We start from the raw sequence: 13,853 nt of genomic DNA, 5'->3' as shown, positions 1-13,853 counted from the left end.
GCATCCCCGTCTGGCCCCGTGATGACGGTGGCCCAGGTCATCTGTGAGTGTCAGACGTAGCATAGGCAGAGGCCTGCAACCAGATAAGTGCCCAGCTCAGGGCCCATTCCCAAGAGCCTCTTCCCAGGCTGCCCTCTGGGTTCTAAGATTCTGCCCCCTTCCCCCTTACTTGGGGAGATGTGTTGGTCCTCTTCCCCCTCTACCCGTACGCCCTCACCTACAGAGGGGCTGAGGAGCATGGGATGATGAGGAGCTCGAGTCAGGGCCTTGTGCCATTTCCTTCTTTCCGCCCAAGCAGAACTGCATCCACGCTGTCAGGGATCTCTGAGGTGGGAGGGAAGGGGCACTTCAGATACCCCGGCTCCGTATTTGCTGTGGCTGTTGCTACTGCCCGCCTCCTACCCATTCATGACCCTCAACCCCCACTGCTTCCCCCAGGTTCTCAGCTTCCTTGCTTCCATGGCTCCAGCACCATTCGCAACCTCAAAGAGAGGTTCCACATGAGCATGACTGAGGAGCAGCTTCAGCTGCTGGTGGAGCAGATGGTGGATGGCAGCATGCGGTCCATCACCACCAAACTCTATGACGGCTTCCAGTACCTCACCAACGGCATCATGTGATACCCTCCTTCTCAGGCCCAGGGGTGGTGGGGGATCCAGGGGACCCTCCTGGAGGGGCCCTTGTCTGAGAAACCCCAAACCAGGAAACCACCTACCCAACCATCCACACAAGGGAAACAGAAGGCAAGAAATACAAAGGATCATGTGGTAACCGCAAGAGCTTGCCGGGGGGTGGGAGAGCCAGCTATGGGGTCCAGACTTGCTGGGCCCCCCTGCCCTCAGGCTCTGTGTCAGTATTACCACCTGACAGACTCCAGGACTCACTGCCCTCCGGAGAACAGAGGTGATGAATGTGAAGGACGCCAGGGCCTTCCTTCGCACCAGGATCTGAGAGGTTCTCCACAGGCCATCCTCGTCGTCTGTTCTGGGTCCCAGGCAGGTGGGAGAGCAGGTTCTTGGCACTTAGGACTCAATCCTGTGGTTGGCCTTTGGCCAGGCTGCTGCCCCGCTCTACCCCTCCCAGGAACTGGCCCCAAGCCCAGGTTCCCCCCGATAGGTGGGCTCTGAACTTGCTGAGGTTCCACACCTCAGGGGCGAGGAAGGGAATTACCACAACCCCTCCTGTGTATTGAGGGTACTGGCCTAGCTGTGGGGAATTCTTTACCCTGCTCCCTTCCCCACACCCAGGGAAATAGCTCTCAATTTTTTATTTTTAATTTTTGTTTGAAATAAAGTCCTTAGTTAGCCATCTGTGTCATTTCCAAATTGGTTTTCCTGGCGGTGGGGGAAGGGAGGGGATGGGTGATGAGTAAACAGACACCTCAGTGTCCAAGATACAGAAAGCAGCACACAGAAAGGGGAGGCGGCAGACTGCCTTTCCCCTGCCTGTCTTGGTCAACACTGCTTCTTCCCCGAGAAGTTTTGACTCTTGCTCCCTCCCAAGTCCACGTGGTCTAAGTCACATAAAAAGAGAGGCCTGAATAGGGGTTAAACCACGAGCAGTTTTAATGGTCTGGTTTTCTCCCTCCTATTTCCCCACTGTTAGTATTATTACTACAAGAATAAAGGATTCCTGAGAGCCTGTCCCCTCCTCTCCCTGGGCCCCCCCTTGACAGGACTCACCCCCACTAACCCAGCCCCTGAATTTCTGGGGGGAAAAAAAAAAAGTGAAAGGCACTGCAGGGGTGGGGGGCTTGAGTGCCAGGGACTTAGGGGTGGGGGGTGTTATGGCAGGGCCCGGCCCAGAGTAGGAAAATGCCAGTCTGTGCCTGAAGGAATTGTGGAGGGGTGTCCATGAGCCTCCCATCAGTCCTTCCCTGTGCCTGTCTGGCAGGCATATGAAAGTCCCACCCTCCCACCCCCAGTCCCATACTGGGGGTTCTGCAGCAGGAGCATAATTAGTGTTGGGCTCAGAAAGGAGAAATGGAGACCCACTCTACTAGGGCCCGAGGGCCTAACCCAAAGGGAGGCTGCAAATAACTATTAATATAATCCTCAAAAGCTTTTTCTTCGGGGTTGGGGAGAGGATTTGAACAAAATATGAATGTTAATGAAACTTCCCAGCCCGGGGACCAGGCAGCAGCAGGGAAAACTGGGCTCCTGGGAAAGAGGGGGGCTGGTGAGTCCCAGGCTTGAGGCCTAGTTGTCCCCACTGCCCCCTTGCCGAGCCCTGATGAACGCCATGCCATGCGTGCGGAAATGGGTCTTGAGGTTGAGAGGGCTGTCGCAGCTCTTGCCACAGACCTTACAGGTCAGAGGGCCTGCAGAAGCAGGCAAGGGTGAATCTCCACCATCTGGGTCAGACCTTGACAGAGGGGGGGCCTCTTCCTCCCCATCGCCCAGCCCCAGGGCACTGGCTCTACCCACACCCCGTCTCTTCTTGTGGCTGATGAAACGGTGCCGGCTCAGGGAGCCAGGGGAGGCAAAGCACAAGCCACAGTCGAGGCACTGCTGGGCACCACCACCCACCCGCAACCCGATGGCAAGGCTCTGTTCCACCGGTCCACCGCTTCGGTAGCGCAGGGGGCCATGGCCTCCCAACCCGGGTCCTCCTCTGGGGGACTTGGCTGGCGGTGTTGTGCTGTCAGGCTCCTCACTGCAAGAGTCAGAAGACTGGCGGCGTTTCCGACCTGTCCCCTGGAGGAGAGTGGCAGAAACCAGGCCTCACCATCTTCCCTAGTCTAGTCTCCAGCATCCCAGACCCCTAAGTTCCTGAGGCCAGAGTCATTAGCCAACACTTTCCCACTTTCATGGCCCTAACACAGCAGTTTGGGCCTACACCTACCTGGGCTCTGGCACCGGGACCGCGAGCCAGGGCATTCCCCCGGCCAGGGGACTGGGGCCCAAGCTGCAAGCCATGCCGGACCTGGACATGTTTCTCCAGGATCAGGCGGCTGCTGAAGGTGCGCTTTCCCTCTGTGCAATACCTGCAAGGGGGAGAGTGGGCAGGATGGCTCCGGGCACAGCCCCAAGGCCGAGGCTCCTGAGAGGAGGGGGCCACCAGAGCAGACAGAGACCTCAACCCTCAGTCCACTTAGACAAGCTCCATTGAGAAGATTCTGCAGGGTACTGGGGAAGTCACCTGCCAGGAAGGGGCTGGGGGGTCAAGGGTTACCTGCATGGGTAAACTCGCTTGATTCCCTCGTGATTGACTCTGACGTGGCGCCTCAGGCTGGGGGCAGAGCAGAAGGAGCGCTCACACAGGCGACAGGGAAACTTCTTCACTGACTAGGAGAGCAGGGATAGGAAATATCAGAGGCAGGCTCCAGACCCCATCCCAGTTGTCACACACACCAGTCCCAACACTGCCCTCCTTCCAGTCCATCTTACTCCCCTGGGGGCCCACTCACCTTGCCATGTTCCTTCTTCATGTGAGCCACATACTCATCACGCTCAGGGAACCAGGAGTGACAAAGGCCACAGGTCCAGCCGCTGCTGCTGCCGCTGCCGCCACCACTGCCACCACCATCGCCACCACCGCCACCGCTGCCGCCACTGCCACCCCCCCCACCCTTGATGCCTTTGCTCCCTACTTCCCGCCGGGGCCGTTTGGTTGGGCGGGGACGCTCAGGGGAGCTGGGTAGTTCCTCCTCTTCTGAAGATGAAGATGATTCCTCAGTAGCAGGGGCTGCCCCCCCCTGAGACACAGCCAGCTCCTCGGGCTCAGTCTTGGGGGTCAGAAGGGCACCCCCGGCTCCTTTCCCAGCAGGCTCCTCCCCCACATGCCCAGACTGATGGGTGTTCTGTGAGAGGGAGACAAGGGGGGGGGCCTGCTGTGGGGGAGGGCCTGGCTGCTGAGGTACAGTGACCCCAGCCCCAGGCCAACACAACTAAGCATTCATCCCCCATCCCTTTGTCCTGTACCTTGAGATGTTCCAGCATGGTCCTTTTTTGGGCAAAGAGCAGAGGACAAGATGGGCACTTAAAGACACTGACACGCTGGGGCAGCACGTGCTGGTCAAAGTGTGAGGTGAGGAGGGGTTTGTGAGTGTAGACCGTATCACACATGCCGCACTTGTAGATCATCCTGTGGAGGTGGAAAGACAGTGGGACGTTAGGCGGGGTGAGGGGGCCCCCTGTCCTCCAGCCCGCCCCCTCCTCCTCCCATCCTGCCCCAGGTCTCACTTGGCCTGCTGCGTGAGGAAGCTAGGATGCTGGCTGTAGAGGTGGGCATGGGCGCTGGGTGCAGACTTGAAGGCCATGGGGCAGATGGGGCACTTGTGGAAAACCTCGCAGTGCGACGCCTGGATGTGGGACTTGACAGAATTCATACCCCCAAACACCACTGCACAGCTGGGGCACCTTGGGGAGGAAGTGGGAGGCCCTATGGTTAGGTGGGGGGCATCTCCATGCCCACCCCCACCCCACTTATTCTGAGGGGCTGGGTGTCCTCCAAGAAGGAAATGAGCAACAGAACGTGAACAAGGCGGGGCAAGAAGGAGCCGCAGAGGCCCAGTTCCCCAAGGGAGGCCTGGCAGGGCAGAGCTGGAGCTCCAGAGGCAGCGCTGCTTCCCCCCAACTCTATGAGGAACGACGGGAAGGCAGGATATGATACCTCAGGGCTGAGTCTGCCAACACGACAGGGCTGAGGGATGCAGCAGGAGAGATGGGAGAGCTCCCCAAGAGGCCCTCTGAAAGGCAGGTGCCAGGAGACAGAAGACCCTAAAACAGCACGGAAGGAGGGGTATGAGGCACCTGTATCCTACACGGCGAGAGAAATGCAGACAGGCCTCCCGGAGATGGGTCTGAAAATTGGCTTGTAGGAAGTTGCCCCCACACTCGGGACAGACGTGCGGGGGTCGACTCTTATGCATGCGCTGGTGGGCGCTGAAGCTGCAACCATTGGGGAGCATCATGGGGCAGGTTGGGCACACCTGTCAATGGGTTAAACAAGGCAAGTTGGTGAGGAGTGGCCTGGCCCCCTTACGTTTCCTAACCAAGCCCCCAACACCTTTCTAGATCCTATCCCCACAGCATCTGGCTGTCCCTGCCCCAGATAAGAGCTGTGAAGGGCAACTCACAGTGCTAGTGGTCCCAGGGGCAGGAGGTCCGAGCTGCTGGAAGTGGGCTGCCATGCCAGCCTTGTCCCGGCACTGCTCCTTGCACTCCAGGCAGCGAAAGCACGTGTAAGCAGAGGTGGCAGGGGCAACAGGAGGCTCTGCTGAGAGCGGCAGAATAGGGGCCTCAGCAGCAATTGTTATAATGGTAGAGGAGGTGATGGCCCCCTCACCCTTGCCTAAGGCAGGCAAGACCAGAGGTCCAGGGACAGGTGGGACAGCCACAGGTAGCAGGGGCGTGATGTCCGGCTGCCCCACCATCTGGTCAAGGGCCACAGGCCTCATGACCAAATGCGAGCACTGCATGATGAGGCCCTTGTCCTTGTGCTCGCGGGCATGCAGGAGCAGACTGCACTTGTTAAAGAAGACCAGGCGGCGGGCACAGTGGTTGCAGGTGACCTCGATGCGCATGCTCCGGCGGTCATAGTGCCGTGCCAGACTCTTCTCCAGTGAGAAGGCGTCCCCACACTCAAGGCAGCGGTAGCCCGTCGGAGGCAGGGCCAAACCAGCCTCTGCCGGTGGGCTCAGGTTTGGCCTGTAGGCAGGCAGCAGGCTCTTGCTGTTGAGGACCTTGTTGAAGGCCTCCACCAGGCTGGACTGGGTCCGTGAGATCACTGTGCCAGCCCCGGAACCTGGCCCAGTGGCCGTCTTTGAAGGCTGCACCATCACCACTGAGGCACCATTCACCTTCTGCCCCCCTGTCCCCAGCCCTGCCCGCGCCTCAACCTTGGACAGGGCTTGGGGTACCAGGCTCAGCACATTCTTAGCAATCGTCTTAGGACTGGTGGCGGTCCCCCCAGGCAGAACCACAGCTTTGCGAGCCACGCTGGCTGCCATCAGCATGGCAGTACTGGCATTCTGGATGGTGGCCACAGGGAGCACGGTGCCCTTCAGCCTCGTACCATCACCCAACTGTACGCTCACCACCTTTGGACCCTCAGGGGCTGGTGTTGCAGGGGACAGCTTCAGGAGGCTAGCCTCAGCCAGGAAGGCCCCCTCAACCACGGGGACAGGGGGATCAGGGTCTGAGGGGACCCGGGTTACAGTCCTTGTGATACTCCCGCAGGATGTCTTAATGGTCTTGATCCGCACTTTAAGAGGCCTAGAGGAGCTGGAGGAGGCAGGGGAGTCATTGCTGTCCTCATCTGCAGCCTCAGCTCCACTAGAAGGACTATGGGGACTTCCCCGGGGAGACTTGTCCACCGGCCCCTCATCATCTTCTTCCTTCAGGGGCCTACAGCTAGGTACTTTGGGGGAGGCAGGAGGGCTCTCATGCTCTGGAGACTGCTTGAAGAAGGGCACTCCAGCAACCTGGGGAGGCGAGGCGCTGGCAGGGATGTTCGCGGCTTCGGGGCTAGAGCCTGAGGCTCCCTGGGCTACACCCTGGGGCTGAGGGGGGCTGCAGCTGCCCTGTTTCAAGGCCCCCAGTGGTGGGGAAGAACCAGATGACAGCAGGCCTGGGCCATTCTCCGGGGCCAGCTCAAAGGGAGAGGGGAAAGGAGGGGGGGTCACGGCCCCTTCCTGAGGAGGGGACGGTGCAGATGGAGGTAGGGGATCTGGGTGCTCCGCTGGCTCGGGCCCAAAATTCACAAAGAGGTCCAAGGGAGCTTTGCCTTCCATGGCTTTTTCTTTCCAGGTACCCTCAATGAGAGGAGCTGGAGAGTGAGGGTTTCCTGGGAGGGATGGCTCAGGGCCCCCAAAACCATTTTGCATTGGATGAGGCTCCACAGACCCTTCCTTAGTCAACCCCACAGCCTGGGCCCCGTCCCCTTCTGAACCCTCAGCCAGGGCCTCAGACTGCTCAGGACACACAGTGTTCTTGACTATGACGCTGACTATGGAAATGTCTGGCTGTGGCAGGCCATGGTCAGAAGCCTGGGCTGGAACCCCAGGGTCATCCCCAGCAGAGGCTGCTTCTGTGTCTCCAGATTCACTCCCCACACTGGGTTCTGGCTTCCCTGGGCCTCCTGGCCCCTCACTTTCTTCTGGCCCAGAGTGGATGGCTTCATTCGCATCAAGGTCAGGGATGTCAAAGGCAGCAAGGAGGTCATCGAAATCAGGGGTCTTCATGTCCCCCATAGCGGCAGGTCCCAGACCTGATAAAACAGGAAGAAGGGGGAGAAATTGAGATGTCTGGAAGAGAGCCCTGGACTTCTTCCCTCAGGATCTCCATACCGATCTTCTCTCAGAGCCTGTACACATTCCAACTTGTGTACTCCTCCACCATAGCAGGAATCCTAGACAGCTGCTGGAGGTGCCGCTTGGCCAAATCCTAAAATCAGAAGAGAGGCAGCATGCACATACCAGGGCAGGCTCCAAAATCCAGACAAAGCAGAGGAAAAGAGACTTCTCAGAAATACAGAGAAGGGCTGGGCATAGTGGCTCACACCTGTAATCCCAGCACTTTAGGAGGGCAAGGTGGGAGGATTGCTCGAGGCCAGGAGTGCAAGACCAGTCTAGGCAACACAGCAAGACCTCGCCTCTCCAGAAAAATCTAAACACTTAGCCGGATGTGGTGGTGTGCACCTATAGTCCCAGTCACTTGGGAGGCTGACGCAGGAGGACTGCTGGAGCCCAGGAGCTAGAGGCTGCAGTGAGCTATGATCGCACCACTGCACTCCAGCCTCAGTGACGGAGTGAGACCCTGTCCCTAAAAAGATAAAATAAAATAAAGAAAAAATACAGAGAAAGGTAAAAGAGCCAGAGGGAGCTCAGTGAACATCTTAGTTGAAGTCAGCTCATCTACCCCGTGTCCAGCAAAGAACTAATCAATTGATACTATTATTAAGAAGGAGGACATACACAATGCTGCTTTCAGTTTAAAGGCTCATTCACGTCAGCACAGGAACACTTCCTATTCTTCATGGGTCTTCTGGGGTCCACAGAGATCTGAAAGGCCATATGCACAAACGGGCAGTCACTGAAGCCAAGACTTAAGAAATGACTCTGGGTCAGCTTGACCATGGGCCTGCCATAGTAGCAAGTTACTTCAGTGCCTTCCTTTTGCTGTTTGAAAAAGTGGCATGTGATCTATATATCATAGGGTTACTCTGAGCATGACATGAAACTATAAATGTAAAAGTTAGATCCCGAATATGACTATTCATTCCAGCTGGACCAAACAAGGACACCTCAAGTCAAAGAGGACCTGGGAAGGAATAAACACTAGGAATCTGGGGCTGGGCTCACAGATAAGAGTCAAGGATCATGTAAGGTCAAGTCTGGAGCACTTGGGGCCATCACTTGCACCTGGAGATCTAGCTTGGTCAGCAGAGAGAAATGGACTCAGTAAAATCACCCAAGAAATCTAGACGGAAAGAATAAGACACAGGAACAGAAAGAGACAAAGAGAAGAGAGACAGAGGGGAAAACGGTGACGGCAGCCTGGTCACAAGGGCCCCAGCCTACGCCTCTCCTGTCACAAACACCTGCTGCTCGCTCACTACCTTCCCCAGCAGCCCGTCCTCCCCATCTTGCTCTCTCAGGGCTAAAACCCCCAGGGTACAAGCTTATCCAGCACAGCTGCCATAATAGGGACAAGCCAGGCTCCTCACCTCAGTCTACCCCCGACTCAAACTCCTTGCCCTTGCAATCTTCCTTTGGCAATAGTAGCCCAGAAGTCTCACCCAACCCCAACCTGGCACAGCACGGAACAAAAAATCCCACAAGACTTATATGGCACTAAATCAACAAGGAGGCCAGCTCAGAGTGTGTGGGGGACCCAGGTCTGTCCCCTACCAGTTTCTCCCCATAAGTGTTTCTGTTCTCAAAGAGCAACTAAAGAAGTCTCTATCCTTACACATTCCCTGCCCAGGATGCAAGCCATTTCCTAGGGCAAATTCTCTCACCTCTTCCAGCCTTCAAACTGTAACTAGAGACAGTCCCAGCAGGTGGCAGCTGGCATTGCTGGGGACCAAGGTGGGGGTGGGGGGAAAGGGTGCCAACTAGAAGAATAAAGTAGGAGTCCTCCCCTCCCCTCACCCCCTCACTTAATTCTGCAGACTCTGTGCTTAAACAAAGCCTTCATGCCTTGTCCCAGCCCTGATGAATCCATAGGGCCGTCCTCAGCCTGGCTCCCTCCAGGACCACAGAGGCCTGAGCAACCTTCCACTCAGGCCTCAGGAGAGTGGACTGGTAAAGCTCAGGCCAGGGGGGACTATGAGAAAACACCTGTGAACTCGCCTCCCCCAACCACCTCCCCCTTTGGCATCCAACTGACTTAGAGGTCATCCAATCACCACCCACCCAGAGCAAACAGTTGACTAAGCAGGAACCTCAAGGCCAAGCAGACTCCCCCACCCCACACCTAGGCCTTTCTGCAACTGCTGCACCCTGTCCCTAGGGCTCCCATCCCCCCCGCCCTCTTTTCCCACCGTTCTTCCCCGAAAGCCAAAGGAAGGGGCAGTACAGAAAGAGGGTGAACAGGACCAGGTAGGGTGGAGGCTCCACTGCTCTCTGCCCAGGCCCAAGGCCTGCTGCGCAGGAGGGCGAAGGGCCGGCGATTAGGTTGCGGCCAAGCTGGGCAGCGGGTGGAATTAAGTCCCTGCCATCTGCCGTGGACGGGCGCGGGGAGCAGGTCTGGGGTTGCGAGGAGGGGGCGGGGTGTACTTAAGAGAAGCTAAGGGGGAAACTGAGGCGCACGGCGCTTCTCTCGCTCCCACCGGCGTGCGAAGTGAAGATCCTGCGCCTCAGCCATGCCAGGCCCTTTGGGAGCCGCTGCGCAGTATCCTGGGGCCCAGGACTGCACAGGAAGGGGGGATGCACGGAAAGAGGGGGAGTGGGAAAAGGGCGCTCTCAGCATGACTCTCAGCTCTCCAGCCCGGGTCCGTCCCAACTCGGACCTCGTCCCCTCCCGTCTGTGCGCAGTGCAGCCTCCTCCCAGCGCGGACTCCCGGGGTCTCTCGAGACAGAGGAGTGATGGGAAAGCGCGCAGCGGGCCCAGGGCGCGAACCGGAGTACTGCTCAGGCCCCGACGCTGACCCGCGCCCAGTCGGGGTGCAGGCTCCGCTCCGGCCTGGCCCAGCTCCCCCGCCCCCACCCCCCGGACACGGACACCATTTTAGGTCGCGACATCCCGCAGCCTCCAGTCCCCGGGCCTCACTTCGGGCGCCTCTTGGGCTGGGGGCGCCAGGACTTGGGATCCCCGACCCTCCTCCTAGATTTACTCGGCTACGGGCTGTGCTTTCAACAGGCTGGGAGTTTCGCCCACCCACCCTAAGGGATGGAGGCGGCGTCTGGGCCTTCCTAGAAGCCGCCCCAGGGGGCGGCGCGGAGAAGGGGTAGTTGACCAAGTGGGGGAGGGGCGGGGGCATTTACCCGCCCCCCCAGGGGGCGGGGCCAAGGGCGGGTGTTTACGCCACGCACTCTTACCTGTTCCGCTCCTCGTGCGGGCCGAGACCCGGCGGTCTCTACCCGGCTCCAGCCGCCACGGCCGCCGCCGCCCTCCCGACGGCCGCCGCTACTTCCTGCTTCTCTCCGGTTCAGCCTCCCCCCTCCCTCCGCTCCCTCAGCGCTCCGGGCCTGGGCTGCCCGCTTTCGCACTCGCCATTGGCCCGCACCCCCGTCGTTCAGCGCTGCGCCCCTCCCAGCCCCGCGCGGGGTTGGCCTTAGGTACTGCCGCTCGGAGCTGGCCCCGCACGGTCCTCTTGTCCTCATTGGGCACGGGGCCTAGGCCCCCTCAAGATGCCGCTCCTCATTGGCTGCGCCGAGGTCCACCTGCCCCATCTGCACATCTCAAAAACGATTGGCCTCCGTCACTGTCGCTTAGAGAGCAGCCAGCCTGCCTCCGGGCTTTCCCACTGGAGGGGTGACTATCCCAGGTGCGTCTCCGCCCCCTCACTCCCTATTGGCCGCTGGAAGCTTGAGCTGCTGTTCCCTTATGCAAATATAAAGAACAGCCTCAGCGTGGTGGGCACTTGCAGCAGAACCTCTTCGAGTCGGAGCGGAACCTAGAAGGGTCGATCCGTTTGCGCTTTTTCAAACTAAGCCCCAATGTCAGTGATGCCGTGCAGAAATCACAGAATGCGACGCCACCCCAAACATTACGTCATCCGGTTGACTATTTCCTCGCAGTCTTCCCATGTCTAAATCGTCATATAATCTGGATGGATGTGGTCCTTGCGCGCGCGGGTCAGCTCCTGGGTCATGGCGTCACCCACAGCCCCTCCCTCCGCGGGAGGGCTCGGAAAGAACACAGAATTCGGAGTTTGGAAGGAACCGGGACCTGAAGGCTAGGAAGGGCTTGCGGACCGGAAGTGGGGGACAGGTGACGTTAGGAGTGCTGGCGTGGCTTGGCTCATTTCCAAAGGGAACTTAAAGCGGCAACGGATGGGCTTCCTGAGCATGGGAGGGAGGGGCCCCAGATCCATTTCCCATTTGAGGGCTCGTCTTTTCCCCGCCCCCAGCACAGGTGGCAGGGTGGGGTCGAGGCCGAGTTTTCCCGCGCTTTGTCGCCCCACCCCCCTGGAGGCGGGGGAAGGGGAGGAGTTGCTCGGAAAATGAATAACTTTGATGTTCTAATCAGCACTCACTTGCAGAATTCATCTGCAAGGCCGGTGTGCCACCTTGCGCACACTCAAGCCCCCCGGACGCCTCCGCAGCCTACAGCACACGCAGCCGCTCGCAAGAGGCGTGGTTTTCAGAGGTGGTTTTGTTAACCCCGGGTCCCAGGACACTAGACCCAGGCTCTTAGGTGCGCCCAGAGAATTTTCGTGCTGCATCTCAGTGTGAAGGAGAGCTTCTGGATGGGAATCTTGGGGCCACCACTTACCATATGGTGGCATCGGGCAAGTCGCTCAACCTCCTGTTTTCTCATGGGTAAAATGGGGATTGGATTATAATATCCACCCGACAAGATTAATTTTGTGAGGACTGAAAGAGGACTGAATGTAAAAGTGTTTTGTAAAGTAATTGGCAAATGAGATTAGTGCTCCTCCCTCCCCCCAGCCTCCTCCTCCCCCTTGCTCCGGCTCCCTGCGCTCTTCCTCCTCCGAACAACCCGTTTAGAATCCCGAGCTGGCTGTAAGCGCCTGGCACTCCATCCCCACCTCCCGCTCCGGGTCTCCCTGTTCGGAATAACAAAACTACTCGTATACGCGTACTATATGCGGGGTTTATTAGAACTTTATGTATATGAACTCAGTCAATCCTTGCTACAACCCTGGAGGGAAGTACTATTATTTCTTAGTCTTTTTGATTGTTTGTTTTGTTTTGTTATTTTTTTGAGACAGAGTCTCGCTCTATTGCTCCAGCTAGAATGCTGTGGCGTCATCATAGCTCACTGCAACCTCCCGCTCCTGGGCTCAAGCGATCATCCTGCCTCAGCCTCCCGAGTAGCTGGGACTACAGGCGCGTGCCACCACGTCTGGCTCATTTTTTCTATTTTTGTAGAGATTGCGGGGGCGTCTCACTCTTGCTCAGCCTGGTCTGGAACTCCTGACCTTGGGCAATCCTCCCAACTCGACCTCCCAGAGTGTTAGGATTCCAGGCGTGAGCCACCGCGCCCAGCCGGGAGGTACTATTATTATCTCTGTTTCACTGAAGAAAAAATTGAGGCACAAACAGGTTAAGTCAGGTGACTCATCCAAAGTCAGAGACAGTGGAGTTGAAATTCTAGGGGTCCAGAAAGCTAAACACTATACAGATTCCCTTGCCAGGAGGGTCCTGGATAGAGTAGCTCGTTCTTCTGTCACCATTCATTTAAGAAAAGTTTAAATCAACCAATATTTCTGGAACACCATCTGTGAGTCCAGCACTATTCAGGCGCTGGGGATACAGCAGTGAACAAAGCAGACGAGATTTCCTGTCATGAAACATAGGTTCCTGAGGCGAAAACAAACAACTATTAGAATGATAGCTGCCAAGGAAAAAAACAAAGCAGAGCTATCAAGCCATGAAAAGACAGGGAGGAATCTTCAATGTGTATGACTACGTGAAAGAAGCTCATCTGAAAAGGGTGCATACTGTATGATTCCATTCTAGAAAAGGCAAAACTACAGCGATGTGGAAAGACCAGTGGTTGCCAAGGGTTCAGGTGGAGGGAGAGAGAGAGGAATAGGTGGAGCACGGGGGACTTTTAGGGCACTGAGATTATTCTGTGTGATACTATGATAATGGATACATGACATTGTACAATTGTCAGAAGCCATGGAGTGTACAACAGAGTGAACCTTAATGTAAACTGTAGACTTTAGTTAATAATAATGTATCCAAGTGTTATAGCTCTTTTACAATTTGTCTAGCAGGTTTTCTGGTTCTCACTGGAAGACCCCTCCTCCCCACAATTTTTTATAAAAAACTTAAAGAAAAATAAATAATGTATCCATATCGGTTCATCAGTGGTAACAAATGTACCACAGCAAGGTAAGATGCTAATAATAGGGGAAAATGGAGTGGGAGGATACATGGAAACTCTTTACTTTCTGCTTGATTTTTCTGCAAACTTGAAATTGCTCTAAGAAATAAAATATATTAATTTTAAAAACAAAAACCCCCAAATTTTTAAAAGTATAAAATGAGGAGGCAGACAGGAAGTATGGGAGGGTTGTAATTTTAGATAGGGTAGACAATAACTTTAGTTAAGTGACAAGTAAGGGCCAGAAGGAGGTGAGAGAGTGAGCCGTGCAACTCTCTGGGACAAGAATGTTCAGGAAGAATGAACAAGTACAAGGTGGGAGTGTGTTTCAGAGAAGTAAGAGGGTGAGGAGTGAGTCAGGTCCCAGCGTGCTTTGGAGGCTAT

At 56.7% G+C, this 13,853-nt stretch overlaps 2 protein-coding genes and 1 non-coding gene across 11 annotated transcripts in view; 2 read left to right on the top strand and 1 right to left on the bottom strand.

Annotated features, from left to right (window-relative positions):
• Positions 1 to 1,312, top strand: part of PI4KB (phosphatidylinositol 4-kinase beta) — a 28,129-nt gene extending 26,817 nt beyond the window's left edge. For all 6 annotated transcript variants that reach the window (XM_045545062.1, XM_045545063.1, XM_045545064.1 and 3 more), the window contains one exon: positions 439 to 1,312. In XM_045545062.1, the coding sequence (XP_045401018.1) occupies positions 439 to 620 (182 nt within the window). In that variant the 3' untranslated portion in view covers positions 621 to 1,312. The remainder of the gene's footprint in view (positions 1 to 438) is intronic.
• Positions 1,253 to 11,369, bottom strand: ZNF687 (zinc finger protein 687). 4 transcript variants are annotated; one of them, XM_045545058.1, is made up of 9 exons: positions 10,487 to 11,369; positions 5,081 to 7,212; positions 4,615 to 4,721; positions 4,185 to 4,361; positions 3,924 to 4,086; positions 3,410 to 3,802; positions 3,175 to 3,287; positions 2,845 to 2,986; positions 1,253 to 2,696 (listed from the first exon to the last, which is right to left on the bottom strand). In XM_045545058.1, exons 2-9 carry the CDS (start codon positions 7,193 to 7,195, stop codon positions 2,199 to 2,201), a joined length of 3,708 nt encoding a protein of 1,235 aa, XP_045401014.1. In that variant the 5' UTR covers positions 7,196 to 7,212; positions 10,487 to 11,369; the 3' UTR covers positions 1,253 to 2,198. The 4 variants fall into 4 exon arrangements, with proteins under 4 accessions (XP_045401014.1, XP_045401015.1, XP_045401016.1 ...); XM_045545057.1 differs by lacking the exon at positions 4,615 to 4,721 and adding an exon at positions 4,755 to 4,933 and having other exon boundaries at positions 1,544 to 2,696; XM_045545059.1 differs by lacking the exons at positions 4,185 to 4,361; positions 4,615 to 4,721 and adding an exon at positions 4,755 to 4,933.
• A 1,956-nt stretch (positions 11,370 to 13,325) lies between these two features.
• Positions 13,326 to 13,387, top strand: LOC123636222. The gene has a single exon (XR_006734418.1). It is a non-coding gene; the product is annotated as a U7 small nuclear RNA (small nuclear RNA).
• Positions 13,388 to 13,853: the final 466 nt, after the last annotated feature.

The sequence above is a fragment of the Lemur catta genome, chromosome 3 (assembly GCF_020740605.2).
Source record: "Lemur catta isolate mLemCat1 chromosome 3, mLemCat1.pri, whole genome shotgun sequence".
Lineage (NCBI taxonomy): Eukaryota > Metazoa > Chordata > Mammalia > Primates > Lemuridae > Lemur > Lemur catta.
The sequence above is the reverse complement of the archived record's forward strand: the minus strand, read 5'-3'. Positions and strand labels throughout refer to the sequence as shown.

Coding starts and splice junctions, on each gene's coding strand:
- ZNF687 (XM_045545057.1), bottom strand. CDS start 7,195: ATGGGGGACATGAAGACCCCTGATTTCGATGACCTCCTTGCTGCCTTT. Junction 3,803..3,923: donor CCATGCTGGAACATCTCAAG/GTACAGGACAAA, acceptor TCCCTCTCACAG/AACACCCATCAGTCTGGGCA. Junction 2,697..2,844: donor GTCCCGGTGCCAGAGCCCAG/GTAGGTGTAGGC, acceptor ACTCTCCTCCAG/GGGACAGGTCGGAAACGCCG.